General features: G+C 43.4%; 1 protein-coding gene across 3 annotated transcripts in view; it reads left to right on the top strand.

The window, feature by feature from the left end:
* LOC108919636 (kinesin-like protein KIF26A) overlaps positions 1-19,942 on the top strand; it is a 96,385-nt gene that overhangs the window by 53,768 nt on the left and 22,675 nt on the right. For all 3 annotated transcript variants that reach the window (XM_018727795.2, XM_018727794.2, XM_018727796.2), the window contains exon 5: positions 18,933-19,116. In XM_018727795.2, coding sequence (XP_018583311.1) covers positions 18,933-19,116 — 184 coding nt within the window. The remainder of the gene's footprint in view (positions 1-18,932; positions 19,117-19,942) is intronic.

Here is a 19,942-nt window from a genome sequence, read left to right as displayed (position 1 = left end):
ACCTTTGGAAAAGGTGACCATGGGGCTCAAGTAAGTCTGACCAGTGAAACAAGTCTCACCATTATGCCTGTCTCTTTTGTACAATTGTTGTTGATAGTTTTTTGAAGGGTCTAGTTCTCATATACACCATAATTATATCATGATCATGCACATTGTTTTGGTTGAGTTGGTTTTTGTTGCGGTGTGTGGTTACTTTTTGTAGGCTGCTGTCATTGTTTGAGTTCAGAACTTCATCTCAGTAGGATACTTGTTTGTGTTAGTTGTTTTTTTAAGTTCAGACTCTAGTGTCTTTGGGTTAAAAGGAGGGGGGGTAGAGAAATTAATTTTATTTTTCCAGACATTCATTTTGCACAGTGATTCATTTTGATTTTGAACTTTATTGTTGTTGCACTTGGCCCAAAAGTGGAAATGTTGTGCTTTATTATGGTTGATATGATGTAAATAGAGGTATTTTTTGCCATTTTGGTCTTAGAAGAGGTAGGGGATATTTTTGGTAACCCTTTGTCCTCATCAGGGCCATGGCAGTAAAGAGCCCCTCCCAAAATCCCTGGGTGCAAGGTAAGCGGTGATGCCCCCTGAATGGGATGCCAGTCCATTGCAACGTAGCAACATATGCACTCATGCAGATACACACACAAGCCACACTGTGAGCAGTTGAGAGAGTCCAGTTAACTTGCATTGCATGTCTCTGGACTATGGGAGGAAACCCAAGGACACACGGAGAGACCATGCACACCTACTCCTGAACAGTCCAGGTACTGTGAGCACCGTGGGGGTGGGGCACTGTGAATATTAAATGCTTAAAAGTGGGTTTGGAAATGTCAGTGTCCTGAGGTTTGCTTCAACTGGGAATGAAATTTTTTGTCAAAACTTAATTTTTGGCACCAAATTGTTAAGCTTCCCAGACATGGATGAGGCTTAGTTATAGAGAAAAAAGGATTGTTACTGGAGAATCTCAATGAAGAGTGTAATTTATTCAAAGACTAGGCTTGTCTTTCCACAAAATGAGCACTATGACTTTGTGTAGAGAAAGTTATCATGCTTATGAACAGCCAGTACGTGATGTTTACTTTCCAGCCAATATTATTTGTCTCCTTGGTTGCTCTGTGATGCGACAAGCTTGCATTACTATATAATAGTATCACTCACTGTATGTTTAAAGACTGCAGAACATTTTCGAAGCTGATTTTGTGGGCTGGACTCACAGAAATGTGATATCACTAGATGTTAAAACCTTTAATTTGCCTTTCCAATATTATCATCATGTATATAGGTGTAGAGTGCTTCACTTCTCTACTGCCTAGTTTAAGAGGAGCCCAGGCCCTCATCTTTCCCGTCTCTCTGAAGTAATAGATGTTGTTGGTGCTAAGGACGCAGGTGCAAATTTACCCAGCCCATTTTAAATTCCTCTCCCACAGGGATTCTGGGGGTTCCTGTCAGAAGATGGGATACACTGGGACCACACAATGATCTTAAAGCAGTTTTATATCGCTACTTCCAGGGGAGTTAAAGGTGAACAGTAGCATACTGTGTTGCCTTAACATTACCTGCCCATTTTATTATGCCTGTTTTATAACCATTATTTATCTGACATTGTTATCCAAGACTACTCACAATGGTAGGTTTGTTCACTAAGCTGCTTGCAATGATTTACCCTTTTATAGAGCTGGGTAATTTTTACTGTTGCAGTTCAGGGTAAAAACCTTGCCGGTGGGTTCTACAGCAGGAACAGGAATTTGAACCTGGGTCTTCCTTGCAAGGAAACAGCTCTAAATACTGAGCTACCCACTAATTTAAGTGTATCTTCAGTGTATCTTCTTCTGCTCATGGTTGTTTGTTTTGTAACTACTTGGGTACAGACTTAAAGCAGTTTCACCTGTATTGATGCAGACTTACTGGTTTTGTTCTTTAGAACTTCTTAGACTGCTCGCTGTTTTCATTGTGATGTCACCAGTATCACAGATTGCAGTATAAGAATTCAGACCGTATCATCTAAAAATAAATTTCAGTATTTATATAAGCTGTGCTAATGCTTTGAGGGAGAATGGACAGTAAGAAATTTAATGTGTTCTACTGTCTTTGGAAACTTATACTGAGTAATGCACAGACATGTATAAAAACCTTGTGAGATATTTTGAGGTATTTTAGGTGTAGCTGTATATTTTAATAATTTTTTGGGGGTAATTAAGAAAAAATTCAGTTACAATGCATTGCTTGTTATGCAGCAGACAGAACAATTTGCTGTTGTGTCTAACCATTACTAAGAGTAATTGATATTAAGAAAAGATAAAACAAGATTTTTACTGATCTAGAATCATTGGATGATGGAATCCTTCCTCACGGTGGAGGAGCACCCCCCACAGGGGAGAGTGGTGAATGCTGTTATGACATCCTAAACTGGATTTTGGGGAGGGGGGGGGTCATAGTTTAAGAATAGCCTGAAGGGAGCTGAGCAGACCCCTAGGGTCTTTCTACTAGCTTCAATAAAAAACACAGTCAGTACAGTTGTGGCCAGCAATTTTCCTCTGGTGGAGTGGCAGTGTTGGCAGCTGGAGGGGGTGGAGGGGCAGTTATTATTTGTGAGTCCTGAAAGAAAAGCGCTGACTGCAGTCTGTTCTTGCTGAGGAGCTGAGGGAAGCAATTGCAGCGTCCCAAACAGGTCCTTTCATTAGAGAACAAAGGGCTGTGCTGTCAGTTAGCTGAGTGGTATGCCCTGTCACCTGATGAAGGAGCACCTTTGTTGTCAATGGAGTGGCGGGAGCAAGAGTGAATGGGTTGGGGGTTGAGGGCAGGATGCTTGTGGGCTTAAAAAACAAACAGTCTCCGTTCTCTGGCTGTAATTCCAAAGCTCTCCTAACCCTCCGATTTCACTGAAAATTATACAAATTTAGGTCCACCAAGGGCTTTGGGGCTGAGTGTCAGGAATCTGAAGGCGAATCTAACCATCCAGCTTGTAGCTAGTCCAGGAAGATTGGCAGTAGCAGCCCAGACTACTTTTCTTGGCAATCAGAATGAGTACAGCTCATTTGCACCTCTGCATCTCCTCAGTGCAATGCATGCAAGGGCTGCAAATTACTGACACTGAGTGGTGGCTTTGCTCTAGATACCAACAGTCTAAGTGGTAGCAGCAGTCTGGATTTTTTTGTCCCAGAGGCTGCAGATCACCCTTTCAGAGTTCGTGAGCACACTCTGTAATGCTGGGCACAAAGCTGGATGAGGCCTGACAATGGGAAAGACCGTAGCACAAGATTGACCATTTATAATTTTGCAGTTTTTGCAATAATCTTGAACTTTTACTATTTCTCACATTCTGAAAAAGACATGTAGAAATATTGAGAATAGCCTCAGTATTAGTGTTGGGTGCATTTGTTGAAAATTATATGAAATGTTACTTTAGAAAACATAATATGTGAAAAGTACAATACTGTAGATACGTAGACAGTTTTTGATTGTAAAATGCAAGTGAAATGATGAGCTAGATTCAGTAAGTTGGTGTGAAGGGTAATTGGTGGAAATGGTAAACCAAATGAAGCAAAGTAGACTTAAGTCAACAAACACTGGACACATTTAAAACAAATTAAGCTGTTATTTTGATAAACTCGAACACACACACATTGGCTGAATTCGCTTGTCCTGAGCGGGGTTGCGGCGAGCCGGAGCCTAACCCAGCAACACAGAGTGTAAGACTGGAGGGGGAAGGTTCCAGGCTGAATGAAACTTTCTTCCTCTTATGATTTTTCATATGGAGTTCCCACATCAGCAATCTATGTCAGACCTCGTAGCTCCACACTGAAAACGGTTGATTGTTTGCTTAGTCTGAACTCTTCAACATGAATTCCCAAAATGATACCTCATTTTCAAAATTTGTTTTCAGGCATCTCATCCTGGGTCTGTCCCCTACCTCTTCAGTCTTGCGCCTTGTGTTGCCGGGTCAGGCTCCGGTTCGCCGTGACCCTGCTTGGGACGAGTGTGTGTGTGTGTGTGTGTGTGTGTGTGTGTGTGTGTGTGTGTGTTTTTTCAGACATCCCACCCACCCCCTACCCTTCCCTGAACCCCCTGGTCTGTTAAAGCTCTTAATAGTGTTTCATTGTTGGCACATGTTTATGAGGCTTCAAGCTCAGATTTCCACAACAGACAGAGCAACCAGTTACGTATTTACCTAATCAACAGGAAAAGGAATCTGCTACAGTTCTGTCATTCACATCACCTTTTTTCCACAGTTTTACATTTATTTTTATTTATTTATCAGACACTTTTCTCCAAAGCGACTTTCAATGGATACTATGTATTATCAGCCCACACACATTATTCACCAAGGTGACTTACACTGCTAAATACACTACTTACACAGGGTCACTCATCCATACATCAGTGGAACACACTCTCTCTGTCACTCACACACACTATGGGTGAACCTGAACAGCATGTCTTTGGACTGTGGGAAGAAATTGGAGCACCCGGAGGAAACCCACGCAGACACGGGAGAACGTGCAGACTCCACGCGGATTGAGCAGGGATCGAACCCATGTCCTCTCACACCATTCAGGCACTGAGAGACAACACCGCTGCTCGATGTGCCGCCATGCCGCCTTGCCACCCCTGGTTTTCCAGCTTTCCAGCTGAGCAGGCAGGGCGCTCAGAATTTTTATCAGATCTGAAAGTGGGGTTACTCAATTGTACTGGAATCAGTCAGGCTGTAAATGCAGTGAGACCACTAAAGTAATCGTGGCCCTATAAATTCCTCTGTGACCCACGAGATGGTGAGAGGCAGGGACTAATGGGTAGGGAGTCCTGCTGCACCCTAGTAAATGGGGGGTGCTCTTCAGGTGAAGTCTAGACAAGGGAGCATGAAACTCATCCCATAGTGGTATGTTTGTTCACACTAATGACATCTATATTAACCCTGTTCCAGAGGATTATATCTTCTAATCAGTTCATGTCTAGGCACATGGCAACCCATTCAAGAGTCCTATAATCTACATCCTGGTGGCGTGTTTGTGTGTCTGTGTGTGTGAGAAACTCCAACTATATTTGTGTTTGATTCTGTGTTCTGTTTGTTGCTCGTGGATTGCCTTAGCCTGAAGAGCCATGAAATATGGAACGATGACTTCATGGGATTAGCACACTCTATATTATTATTGTTATTATGATATTAAGGGTGACATTTGCTGAAACTAGGCCAAAATGAAATCCACTCGTTGGATGTGATGGAACCACATATCCGGTTTTAATTTTTCTTTCTGAGAAATCAGTTTCATTCTGTATCATGATCTCTTTGGTTGCCTATCATGTCACCTACCCACACACACACACATTTTCAGAACCGCTTGTCCCATACAGGGTCGCGGGGAACCGGAGCCTACCCAGCAACACAGGGCGTAAGGCCGGAGGGGGAGGGGACACACCCAGGACGGGACGCCAGTCCATCACAAGGCACCCCAAGCGGGACTCGAACCCCAGACCCACCAGAGAGTAGGACTGTGGTCCAACCCACTGCACCCCCTTGTCACCTACCCATTTCCACTGAAATCTACATTCAGTCATTCATCAGTGCCAAAACCCATACTGATGTGTTTGGATTGAGGCTGTTCATCAAGAACACTCATTTCCAGTAATAAACGAAATCCTCTTTTCTTTAGGGACCATGATATAGGAGGATGTCACTGATCACATTGAACAGTTTTCCTGGCCTTTGTGTTTTTCTTGCAGATTTTCTTAAAGTGGACTATATTTTTCCTGATGCTGTTGTCTTGGCCAGTAGTGAATCACTTACATGTTGTTTGCCTTCTTTACATTTGCTTGGCCTTCACGTCAACGTAGTGTTTTAATCTATAATACACACATCAGTATTATATCAGTAATGGCATACTGCCAATTTACTACAATGCAGAAATCAAACTAAGGAGCCCATGCTCACCTCCTCTCATCAGCTTTCCTCAGTCCAACGCATAGTTACAGGTTTATTTTGCTGGGGTAGGTTTTTGAAGGAGAGTGCGCAGGGTTCCCCCTGTCTACCAGCCTCTTCTCCCTTCTTGCTCTGGGCTTACCACTGTTCTTTGCGCTGTCCTTTTCTGTTGTTGATCAATTGGACAGGTTCTGCATGTGGTGCTGAGTTACTCTATTCCATTTGGTGGGACCAGAGACACCCTCACTCCTTGTCACCAATGGAGTACTCTGTCACAGGTAGATGCTGCCTGCACAACCTGTATTCATTCCTTCACTTCTTTCCAGATAGCAGGATGAGGAGTAACAAGTGCAAAACCTGCACAATGTCATAATTAATGAAAACGTTACGTAAAAACGTTTCCCCTAGTGCATCATGTGTCATCTGATCTGGCATGCGCGTAGAGAAGATGGGATCGAGGCCGCATGTGGGCGAGCACTTGGAGTTCTACAGTCACACTCTCAACCCTAATCTGCCTGTGAAGAAGGCTTGACACACTGAATAAGCACCACAGACATCACCAGGTGTTAAGAAAAAAAAAAAAAAAAAAAACCCAGTCGAGTTCAAAAAATAGAAATCACCGTTCATCTTTGTCACTACCAACGAGGGGAGAGCGAACAGTGAAGGAAAAAAATGTCTTCATCATGAGCTGTCAAATATTTCCAAAAATAGCTGTCATTTGCAATAGCTTCTGTACTTGGTGGCAATATGATAAGCTACAAAGCTCATTCCTTCCAACCAGCTGAGTTCACACCAGGATGCTAGTAATCATCAATCTTTACTTTGGCTGTAGGATTAATGGGAGCAGAGTTTACGTAAAGACGTCAATTTATTTGAAGGTCTTTACTGGTGGCGCATGCTTTGTGGTGCAGTTTGTTTCGCTTTTGTGGGGTTCTTTTACTGAGAAACCAAGCCACCTTATAATCCTGTCATTTAGCTGAACAATGATGGGCCTTTAAAGTTTCAAGATTTTTTGCTTACTAAGGCTTTAGCATTTACATTTATTTATTTAGCAGATGCTTTTCTCCAAAGCAGCTTACAGTGTTGAGACTACAATCATTTACCCATTCATACAGCTGGGTAATTTTACTGGAGCAGTTTAGGGTAAGTACCTTGCTTAAGGGTACTACAAGTGAAATATGAGGCTTGAATCTGCAACCTCTGGGTCTAAAGGTAGCAGCTCTAACCACTACACTACCAGCTATCCCAGAAGCATGCCTTGTAGAACTGTTAGGATATCACTGCTCTTTACTGGTGACAGTGTAGGACAACACAGTAAATGAACTACACACAGTATGTAAGCATTTAGTTGATCAGATAGCACACACATAAAGTGAATATAAATAACATCTTTATTTTTACTAATTTCTTTTTAATTTCCCTTTTAATGTAATTTTTTTTTTTTTTAAGGTACAAGAGCAAAGTTTTCGTGAGATTCAAATTTTTTTAAATATTGTAGCAGAACATTTTTTGGTCCTTCCTAGTGTTACAGCTGTAATCCTGTTCTGACATTGTGTTGTTTCGCCAACCCATTATGGCTGCATATAGGTTCTCAGCATGTAGAGTGACTACAGGAAGAACATTCCTCTTTCGGTGAAGTTCCTCCCACTCAGATATAAAATACAAAAGGCATTTACACAAACCCCCTCAGAGTTAATCCTTATTGAATGGCCTTTCATGAAGAGGAACCAGCCAAGTGTTGGTTGGCTTCTCAGACACACCTCTTTTAGGAGTTCCATGCACAGAGGACATAGCACTCTTACTCTTTGCTTACCTGGTTGATCTTGGCTTGCATTTCTATCATAGAACAGCCATCTTAATCTCTCACTTGCTCAGCAAGACGAAAGAGGAAGAGGAATGGTGATTTGCTTTGACTGGGTGCCTTGTTGCTGTGAGATGTAGGAAACAATAACAGAGAAAATGCAGCACTGTCCCATGGTGCATTTCACCTCTTGGATGTTTCTTTAATCTTTATTTTAATTAGAATGTTTTCCATTTACACTCCAGCTCCTTCAATTATTTTGGGTCGGCAGGGGAATCCCTGTCCCAGTGAATCATGGGAATAGAACAATTCAAAGTCTGCTCCGGTGTGGCATCAGCAATCACATTACCATGCTCATTTTTTAGGCTGAAAATGATAGCCTATAATTGAGGCTGCCTCTAGCTGGCTCCTTGCCAACAGTACAATTTTAGAGGGGCATAGAGGTGAGATGAGTCCTCTTTCCCCCCCCCCCCCCCCCCCAACTAAGCATTTACAGGTTTTCTTTCTTTCTTTCTTTCTTTCTTTCTTTCTTTCTTTCTTTCTTTCTCTTATCTGTTCCCTCTCTCCCATCATGGCTTCTTTGTCCCTTCTTTACACTTCACATCACTTAAGAATTATCATAATATCAAAAGATCCAGTTTTTATTAGGTATATGATTTTGCTATTATATCGATCTTCATATTTTGTCTCTTTCTGGCTCTTTGTCCTCTCCAATTTCCTTGCATTTGATTCTGTGTTCTAACTGGGAATTATACTGATATGTGTCACGTCCATCCCCACAACTCAGCCGACAGCACCTGACTCTGGTCCAGCACCTGACTAACTGCTTACTCTTTAAAAGACCTTCCTCAACTCCCATACCTTTGCGGAATCTTGTCAGAGACAACCACCCTCCTTCATGACATCCAGTTCACACGCAACCCTTGTTCTCAGTTCTCGTCCTCCGGTTTTTGTCCCTTTGCTTTGTCTCCTGACCACGTCCACGGATCTTTGTTTCAACGTTGACCGCCGATTGACCGACTCTTCGCTTCATCTCCTGACCTAGCTCATGGATCCCTGCTCTGACCCCGACCGCCGATCGACCAACCGTCCGCATGTCCCCGACACCAAGAACTTGCCTGATCCCCTGACTCCAGACGAACGACTCCTCACTTGGGTCCTACCATTCCGGTTCTCTCGGCCCCCCTTGACAACATGAATAGGCACCCATGGAAAAATCCTGAAGGAACAGACTGCTGCTGCCACCCCTTGTTCAGCCCCCCTGAGTGGATAGTAGTGCCATATCCCATCCCATGAGCCAAGGAAGAATGCAGGATTGCAAAACCTATGCTGATACCAGAATTCCAGTCTCTGGGCCTGTTTGCCACTCTGTCACTTCCAATATTCCAACCCCAACTTTGGTTTGTGAGTCACATCATAGCAGATGGTTGAGGTCAACAAGGTGGACCAGGGCCTAGCTCACCAGAGATTATATTTTTCCGTGCTGTAGGATGAAACCCAATCAAACCTAGCTGGATGCATTCAAATATGCTTTGTGATATGTGAAGTTCAGATAATGGTCTAGGTGGGATTTCTTTCTCTTTCTTTATTTATTCTTTAATTATTTAATTTATTCTCACTAGATACCATTCTGTCCTACTGTTCCACTATGCTCTGTTATTCACAAGCACTTTTTTGGCACTTGGAACTCAGAGGAGTGTCGAAAGAGCCACGTTTAGCGCTTTGTGTAGAGGGAGGCCAGTAGCCTAAAGGCAACCAAACCCCAAAGCGTTTTATTGTACTTTAGAACAAAACCTTATACCTGTGACAGAACATTTTACAGCTGAATTTTTAGGTTCAGGCAAATAAGAGGAGATGGCCTTGACAGTGATGGCATTCTGCTTTTGTAATCTGTTCATTTTTATTATTGAGAATTTATCAGAGCTGCCAGTAGCCTGAAGGTGCACGTCTAGCCCTGTCGGAATTTTTCCTGCTCTCTTACCTTGAATGCCAACTACACATCTCTCCCATGTTCATCAAGCTAGAAGAAAGTGGATGGCCCTCTGGGGTATCTATCCACATGGTTGCCACTAAGCAAGTAACTAGTTCACTAGCAAGTCCCAGAGTAAATTCTGTGAAATTTTAAAGGGATGTCCTGCTTGAGAGCAGTGCATTTTTAATTCTTTTACACTTTGCCACAAGTATTTTTCCCCTGTAATTGAGACAGAAGATAAAATCTTTGCAGTTGGCTGTCCTTTTAACATCCCTGGAGGATAGATAAAATGGTTCATTAGGGGTTTTCCATTGAAATCTGACTGAGCATGTGGGAAGGTAAGTAGCTCTTTTAAAGGAAACACAGTGAAACGACAGAGCACCTGGATGGTCTGAGCTCAAGGCAGGCAGCCAATTACTTAGTGCAGAGTTGCTGGCTCAGTGAAGTTTCCTACAGAGACTTCGTGTGGAGTGATTGCCAGACTGCCCCATCCATATTGAGCTCCATTGGTGATGTTTACTGCCAGACTTAAATGTTTAAAAGAAATGAATATTTTTCCAGAATAAACACCCAAAGTTATTTGTAGTTTAAAGTGATTCCTCAGCTGAAAGTGCAGATAGAGACAGAGAATATCTCAAGGGTGAGGAATTATCCACATTGGTCCTTATGCTTCAGACCACATGCTTAAACTAAAGCTTTGGCCATAGTGCACCTGATGCCAAGTGTGACACCAGTGCTTTGGCTTCAGTGGGAGAAGTGGACAGCAGCCCCCTTCTCAAGTAAGGACCCAGAACCCATGCCTGTACAGCAGATGTAGATTCATTCAGGACCAGCATGGTGCTCACTTTGTCTGAGACTCACAAGCTGCAAAGCTGCCTCGAGTAATGCTGTCTACTGAACAATGAAACATTATAACTAATGCAGCTGTCATGGGACAATGCACCAATCAGACAGACTATTCTAAAAAGGTTGTTCCATGTGACAAATTAAACTATGATGCACAAAAGAAAAGAAATCAATATAAATGAAAAATCAGCTCATGATATACCATTTTAACTTCTGAAGATTACCTTAAATTACATGTGGAGTTTTACTTCAAACCTTGACTCATGTTGTCATTTTCTCTGCAAAATCTTACATTGTAAAAGACTGTCCCACATTAAAACATTAGTAGTAATCTCAGAATTGCTGTGAAAGAGCTCTGTATTCTTTCTTTATAGACCTATGTATAGACAATTAGTAACTACTATTAGACCTATTCAGACAAACTGGAACACACAAAAAAATTATTTATTTGAGTAACACTGACTTCACTTCTTTTTGAAAATTATGAAATAAGAGGGGTTGATGTATTACTACTGGAATTGCTCTGTAACATTGTAATACTGTATTCTGTTATTGTATAATTCTTCATGTTTCAGCTAGTAGTGTACACCTCATGCCTTTGTTGTATTAATTTATTGTTCAACGTCATATCTGAATAAGTGGGCTATGTCGGGTAAACTGGACTGTGAAGATCCTTTTAGTGTTGGGGTCATTGCTGTGTAGTCAAATTCAACTCATAGAGGCCACATTTATATTTACATTCATTTAGTGTATGATCTTCAAAGTTTACGTTTATGTTTATTCAATTAGATACTTTTCTCCCAGGCAACTTCCAATGAACACTATGTAATGTTATCAGCCCACACCTTATTCACCAAGGTGATTTATAATGCTATATACATCTAAGTCTCTCTTTCTGCTAATGTAATGCATACATAGTATTTTCTATAAGATGTACATTGCTTTGGAGAAAAGTGTCTGTTAAATGAATAAATCTAAATGTAGATATGCTACTTCCAATGAATCACTCATCCATAAACCAGTGAAACACACTCCCTAGCAGTCACACACTATGGGTGACTTTTAGTGTCAGCAGTCCACCTGAACAGCACGTCTTTGGGCTGTGGCAGACAATTTGGAGTAAATAAAAGTGCATTTCACCAACAGGCAGGGAGATAAAGATGCAAACACGTGATTTCTGATTAATGTACAGACACTTAATCCAAAGCCAACATTTAACCAGCATGCATTACAGGAGTAGCTGCATATAGTATTGATGAGGTTTTTTTTTTTTAATTTTTTTTTTTTTTAAAGAAAAAATTAAACAATGCAGTGAACCAGTTGCATAGTTTTCTTGCTAAGGGAAGGTGTAGAAGTGTGTCCCTTTGCATTATTGAGTTTTGGATTGCAAACACAGAAACAATGTTCATCAGTTGTACACACTCTTTTATTAAAAGTGTCAGCCACCTGCTAGGATGCCTAAACAAGTCAGAAGTTTTCAGTTCTCTTGGTCATAAGCATAAAAAACTTAATATCCATTTTAGTCCATGGTTATTAACTTCTCAAATGAGATCCCAAAACTTTCCCGTGAATATGTAGCCTGTTAAAGCTGGTGATATTATCCTCTATGTTTGTAGCATGATGTCATTTATAATTTGTGAGTGCTGACCCAGTGAGAGGCTGCCCTGGATGGTCACTGATTTAGTATTTTTCTAGTGTGTAAAAGGCATTATGGCTAGTGACTTGAATTGCTGCCAGTTTTTCCATGTTACGTTATTAAATTGATTAAAGCCCATTACTAAATGCTGTAGGTTAAGTATTCATTGAAATGTTAGAATCTTGTCTTCAGGACACTGCTCCTTTTCCTAATCTACCTGTCTTGCTCAGTGCAGAATTTTCTGTCTTTAGCAACCACTTTGTGCGGGCTGTGGGTGTAGGTCTTTATCAATGCATACTCATAGCTATCTTATGGCAGTCAGTGATTCATTGCTCATGCATAATTTATAGTATTGATCTTTCGATTTTACAGCTGTGCCAGTCATTGATGACATGAAAGCCAGAGACCTGTTTTTCAGGGAGCACATGCAAATGTTTCCATTGTTTTGTTGGTCTGTTGAAAAAATACCTTGAAATACTTAACACATTTGCTGGAATTGACACATGTACAGGTTCAGCATACTTGAATGTGATTTTACGCATCTATGCTTCCTTTACAATTGCAGAATTTTGCTGTATATTATATTTACATTATATTTATTCACTTAGCAGACACTTTTCTCCAAAGCTTGTGTAAAGTATGTGGCTTTCCCCTGCCACTATTTCACCTGAAATTTTTCTTTAGAACATTGTATGACCAAAGAATGCTTTATCCTTTTCATATACATCTTTGAATGTCAGAAAATCGCTGTCTACCTGTAAAATGTACCTTAAGATCCCATTGCAAGGGTTTGTTCAGATGTCAGTGGGGGGTCTCACAGGTCCCCTTTGTATTGTCTTTTTAAACAGGCCATTATTAGAGGAAACAGGGCCATGCACCTGCTCAGGGGCTAACTGCTTGTAATTGGTTGTTTTAGCATGGCAGAGATGAGATTGTGGTCGCAATTTAGTCTGATATCAACTGTAGTGATCTATCTTGGCTCGGTTGGCCAGACTACAGTTATCTTGTCTGAGACAGGAGGAAAGTGAAGGAAAACAAAGGAGAATGTCAGGGATGGTAAATGAAGCTTATATGCTTATTAGCCCAAAAGACTGAGGCAGGACTATCAAAGCTGGGCTGAGAGGTAGGCAGGAGACAAATTTTCACAAACAAGCTAATGGAAGGCCAGGCTAATGACTTGTCTGGGCTGAGGAATTTCTCCTGCTAATTTGACAAAGCCTGAAAAGACCTTGGACAGATTATTGACAATGGGCCAATTGTGAGGCTTAAGAACCACAGACACCCCCTCAACCCATTCCCTCCTGACCCTACCTCTCAGTCTCTTACCGTCACACCTCCATTGCAACTCTGGATTGAGACGTCCATTCTGTGCCTTACAATGGGCTCGCTGGCTTTTATGTGCCTGACAACCTTCTCTGGTATTAATCTTACCTACATTCATTTAGCACGTTTGAATAGTCCCTGACTGAGCGAATAATGGGTGTAGGGTGTGCGGAAGGAAACTGCCAGCTGCGGACTTTTTGTGGCTCTTTAAGAACCAGCTCACACGAAACTGTAGCGGACGTGTTGGCAGTGTTTCAAGTGGAATTGCTCCTGCTCTGTGGTCTGACCAATCAGGATTATTATCCACGGTCTGACCAGCCATCTGACTGCAATATCCATTGTGGGTATGATGGCTGAAAAAATATACCCCAGCCCCTGATGATACCTGAATACGGCGGCTGAAATACACATGTCGAATAGATAGTAGCGTTCCCATGGTGGTGCGCATAGGAACCGGAGCATAATTTTGCAGGGACCGTTAGTAGCGGGTCAGGAACAATGTGAGCACATAAAGGTAAATCACACGTGCTTGTAGTCCATGAGGGGCTTGGTGTCCTTTCTGTGCTTTTCCCATGCTGATACAGACAAAAGTTCTGTTGTCTTGAGCAGCTAATGCGAGAGATGCCTCTTATCATAGATTGATAGACATGGGGTTATTTCCACACCTGTCGGAGACTGGGGTCCAGACTTTACGGTGGAGTAGATGAAGGTGCTGGAGCCAGGGGCCTCAGCTGTCTGAACCCAATATGAAAGTTGCTCCCCCTTGCCCCAGCTGTATCAGAATCTGCCTTCTTATTTCTGCTTGGCTCAGCTGGTCTGTGAGCTGCTAGCACTCTTTCTACATACCATCTCTCACACTAGTCTTTGCCTCTCGGGTCTTCTATATCTCCACATCATCATTCCTTGTCAGTCCTCTGTCATTGATGTTTTTTTCTAATTTATTGGGCTGATTGGCTTGTAGGTACAGAAAGGCACACACAAACACATCCCCACACGCAGGGCCCCCCCGCCCTCAACAGACATGCAGGCACACTTACCAAATCTCTTTGAAGTCCAACAGAATAAGAAGAGGGGGTTTCTCACTGTGTGTGCAGCATTTGTGTGGAGCGCATGTGTCTGCACTCATGGATTGGTTGCGGCTCTCGGTAGACACCTCTGCTGGCAGACGGGAGGCAAAGAAACTGTGCTGAGGAGGGAGGGAGGAAGAGAGAGAGAGAGAGAGAGTGAGCAAGAGAGAGAGGGAGGGAGACAGACGGCCGTGCAAGGAGCGCAGGACAGCTGCCAAGTGACTCCGACGGCGGCGACAGTGAAAGCAGGAGTTCCCTCTCTGTCCTGTGTGGATCCCCAGCTGGATCGCACTCATCGAACCAGAATTTTTTTTTAAAAGAAATCTCTCTTCCAATCCCCACCGACTTGTGATTGCCTTTCATGGGGTTTCTCTCCTTTCCCACGCGACTGCTCTGATGGTAGTGCTGGGGGATCCTGAGATCCAGCTTTTCAGCAGAAGTAAAGAGGGAAGGATTAGTGGAGGGAGAGGGTGAGGGGGGGGCGGAGAGAGAGAGAGAGAGAGAGAGAGGGCGGGCGGGCGGGCGGGGAGGAGAGGTGAGCAGAGCCGTCTGTGCGGTGAAGAAAGCCAGAGGGACAGAAAGCAAGAGAGCGAAAGAGGAGCTGAGAGGGAGAGGTGTGACTGCAGGAGGATTATAGCACTGGAAAATCAGAGAACCCACCAACTTCTCTGTCTGAAGAGACAGTGGACGGAGGGGTGTTGCTGGGAATATGCGAAGTGAGGGCACCACTTCCTGCCCTCTGTCCTGCTCTTGTCCTCCTGCCACCCTGTCTGAGACTGCTCTGGACCCACGGCAGGACTTTGCAGCTTCTGGCTGCTGACCCACCCCTCTCTGCACCCCTGCCACACCTTAATGCGTGCCAGGGTGCAATGCATCTGGATCCCCTGCCAGCCTCCCCGGAGAGCCACAGAAGTCGGCGTGTAATTGCTTGGGATCCTCGATGAGCGTGAGCGGAGCAAAGCGGAGCCCCCTGACCCCGCTAGTGGCCCCCTGCCTCCCCCTTTTCCCCACACACACATTTTGTCTCCTTTTCCAGCTTCACGTGCTTGGAAATAATGGAATACCTCGGAAAAAAGAGACACGAATGGAAAAAGTTGAGGTGTCTCTTTTTCGTCATCTGGTTATGAACACTAAATAGATGATGGATTGGAGAGAATTGTAAGTAGAGCCTTGCTGGTGTTTTCATTTCTCTATCTCTGTCTCCCTACTAAGGTGGCTCTTATTGACTTTCCTACAGTTTGCCATGCTAACCTTCATCAGCGTTGCCATTTATTATGTTTTAAATAGTATTGTTGTCAAGGGCTCGGGCATATCCTGCCAGCATGAACCCCCCTCACTCCAGCTTGTTCTAATTTTTTTTCTATGAATGGAGCTGTTCCTCACTCCTTAGTCTGCATGAGGGACACTTAAGTTCCGCTTTCTGTGTGTGAAAACTGCTGTGTTGATGTGGGTGACAGGACTGAACAGGTGGTGACCATTGTGTGTTTGCATCTGTACCCATGCTGTGTGCATTTCTGAGAACCATCATTTCTGCCTGGAGTGCTGAGGAGCTGAGCAAGCCCGGCACCCCCCACTGGGCATGTGGGAACTCAGCAGTGATGGTGTCAAGGCACCCATGTTACCGTCCTGATTTCTAGGCATTTTGGTTCTGTGTGGGAGATGAGGCAGTTATCTGCCTCGAAGATTAGATGATTTGCAATGTTTTGCCTTTATTGGTGTGTATATGCATATGAATGTGTGTCTGTGAAGGGGCGACCCCTAAGGTTACTTGCATGTTTTGCATGTATAAATGCTCTGCATTTATGTCTGTCCAAAGGTGTGATACATTAATTGCGCCGCTCTCTCTTCCTGTGGTGTGTGTGAGCCGTTGTCAGTGGGCATGGGAGTGTCCAGAGTGGATAGTGTCTGTTGGTTCACTGGGCTGAAGTGATGCTTTGTTTCAGGATGTGGTCATTCCTTTCTGTCATGTGTGGGCACACACACACACACACACACACACACACACACACACACACACACGCACGCACTGCCAGCTCCCATGGGAGCCTTGTACTGAGCCATCCTTGGACGCGGTAATTATTTCATCAGCCAGTGGTGTGTTTTCTGATTGTTCTCCTGAATAGTCACTCGGGGGGGGGGTGGAGAGAAGGGGAGGACAGGAACTGTCACTCGGGGACACGTGTCGGGGGGACGTGAGCAGTGCTGGTAGACTACCCCCCAACCCCCCATCTGAAATGCTTGAAGCAGGACTCTAATGAGCTCAGGCCAGTCTCACACAACTGGCTCTCATTGGTGACAGACAGACACACAGGTTCCCTTCATCTCTCACTCTTCAAGTCTGTCAGCGACTGACAGTGTCACACACAGAGTTTCATACACACACGGCCAAACACACACAGGCATGCATACAGACACATCCTCATATGTACTCACACATTCAAAATCGCGCACAGGCACTCAAACACCCTTGTGCAGACTGACAGTTGCCAGTGAGTGAAGTGTGAATGCCCAATGAAAAACACAATAGAGGCAGAATGCGAGAAGGAGTTTCTCCCAGAAAAGTACAGAACCTCTCACTTGTTCTGTGGCTCCAGATCAATACAGCTGCCTCATGAGTACCAGTTCTGCTTGGATTTGGAGCCCTTTACAATCCTCAGATCTGTTCTGTAGATTCTTCTTGCCAGGTGACTACTTCTAAGAGCTCGGTTCAATACAGAGTGTAGAGGTGCTGTGTCAGGCATTTAAAAGGTGCTTTTGCTGAGAAAAATGCGCAACCAGGTGAACAGCTGCATTGACACTGTGTGCACACAGCACCTTCAAGTAGTTGTCTTCTGTTCCAATGTAACAGTCTCATGTAACAATGGTCACCACTCTGCTGTTGAAGTCGGAGAACTGTGACCTACGAAGTCCATTAAGAGCTTGTCACTTGTAGACTTTCTATCCACCTGTTACATTTTTTTGTATCAACCTGTAGCTGTTTTGGACTGTGTACTTTGGTAGCTCGTTTAGATTTTGTCTAATTGCTTGTTCATTTTTGGTCCATTCAAAAAGCACTGCATCAAGTGCAATTACTTTTGAAAAGACTGAGAGCTGATATAATACCTTGGAGCAGTTAGACCAGCATGGCTGCATTACCTCTGTAGCGGTGATGTTGCAAAAGCTTTGTATGAGTAGCTGGCAGCAGAGGAAAGGGGAGTTTGAAGGGGTGGCTCGAGTGGTGTGACTGGGTACTGCTGGCAAGCTGCCGGAGGTGGGAGGCAGTCGATCTCTCTTGAGCCAATATCCTCAGTAGGACGTCGGCCTGTTTCAGTTATAGTTTAGCAGTAGAATCCTGGAAGCCTCCACTGTGGGGAGCTCTGCTGAACAATAGTGCCGTGGAACTGCTGGAACACAAGTTTTTAATGAGAGAACTGTCTGACATCCACACCAGCAGCACTACTAAGCCCCTGATCTGGCCTCTATCCTTCTCCCTTCTGTCTTTGTGTCTGAAGTGTGTGTATTTATATAATGTATAATCTTATTATCTTTTTATATTTAGCTCCATTCTTAAGCAGTCTATTTTCCCCACAGTCACTTACATGCATTTGATTGCTACCCTGTATCACTCTGCCAGCATTTACTTTGCCCATGTTACTGTCATTAAGGGCAAATCTGTCGCCTGCCTGGCACCAGGGACACCTCAAACAGAATCTGACTTATGTAAGAAAAGGGGAAAAATGTGCCTCTGTTTACATTTCTGGGCTTCTCAGAATGTCATCCTGTCTTGTAGGATAACTTGGGAGATTAGTGTATCGGCTTTCAAGATGGCATCAACAGGCCCTTCCATCTGTTCACTCTGGCGATGGGGAGAGATGTATTCACTGTTGTGTGTTTTTTTTTTTTTTTTAAGATTCACTGTGGTAGTCCTCCCTCCCCCACTTCCCCTTTCAGCTGCTGATTGGAGGGCTGGGAGGGAAGTTTACTTAGCCCACCTAGTCTATGAGGAGAGGTGTTTTGGGGATCATTGGTGGGGATTACTTTTCCATACTGGTGCAAACACCTTATTTGTTTCATTCCTTGTCTGCATTACACATGATAACAAGGCTTCAATCTTTTGGAGAAGGCCAATTTTCTTCCTTGTATCTGATGTTGCCTTCAAAGCTTCACTCAAGTATTACTTATTCATCATATGAAATAAGGCTGATTTGGGTCAGTGACCTGTGTTTTCTAGGTAACTTGCCTAAGCAGTAAATTCTTTCCCTAACCCAGACAGAACTCAAGGCTGCAACAACAGTTCCCATCACTGGATCCAAGCTTGACATCTTTCTTTACACTTCTAGTACCACTAAACAGTAAAGGGATAAAGCTGTAAAACTCTCTCTCCACCTTCTCCTCCCCCACAGGGCAGCCCAGAAGCTCAACCTCTCGTCAAAGCGCAAGAAGCACCACCCACCTCTGCCATTGCCTCAGGAGCCCTCAATCTACCCCACCAGTTTCAGTGCCATCCTACAGTTGGCCCCACCCCCTGCTCCGCCATGCTTGCTCCGCGCGGTGTCCAAGGTCAAGGACAACCCAGGGATGGGGAAGGTAGGGAGGCTCACCTGTGCAGACATGCATGTGCAAACACATTTACAAGGAAACACTTAAAGAGAACTACACATACAGAAAAATACAACTAGATTCAAATATACATAGAGAGAAACTGATTGACATTACTCAGAAAAGACCCATATCCAGCATCACATGCTCACAGAAACTCTTATGATAACATATAGAGACACACAGATGTACAAAAAAGACATATACAGATGAGATGCATTGAATGGCCACTGATTCCAATCTGTGTTGCAGGGAAAAATTTGTACTGTTGAAACAGTGGGGAAAATACATACAGTTGAGCTTAGTATGGGGGTGATGTCTAGTCACGTGGAAAATAATTACACATCAGATATGATGATTTACCTCAACATACTCTGCTTTCAGATATCTTAAAGAGGACTGCTGCATATCGTCTATACTTGTGGAGACTGGCATGGATATAAAATTCAAATTCATTCTGTGGGAATTGCTCTTATAATTAATTCCCTAAGGGATAACTGCATCTGTGTCTTCTTGTAATTGGTTAAACTGATTAATAAATATTTGTGATCAGCTAATAGTTCAGAAACGCCCATTCGTATGTTGCAGGCAAACACACAAGTGTGCACACACATTCATTTTCTTGACTGGGTGGTGATGATCCTATGACCTTGATCCATATTAAAGTCATTGCTGATCCGCATGTGGCAAATGAACAGTGACAAATTTAATAATATAAGGAGGTGAACTTTTCATAGCTGACTGATCACGTGGTTACACATCTTCATCACATTTATGGGGGCTGCGTAGTGTCTGAGGCTCTGACTGAGTTCCT

This window comes from Scleropages formosus, chromosome 15 (genome assembly GCF_900964775.1).
Source record: "Scleropages formosus chromosome 15, fSclFor1.1, whole genome shotgun sequence".
In the NCBI taxonomy this organism is placed as follows: Eukaryota; Metazoa; Chordata; class Actinopteri; order Osteoglossiformes; family Osteoglossidae; genus Scleropages; species Scleropages formosus.
The sequence above is the reverse complement of the archived record's forward strand: the minus strand, read 5'-3'. Positions and strand labels throughout refer to the sequence as shown.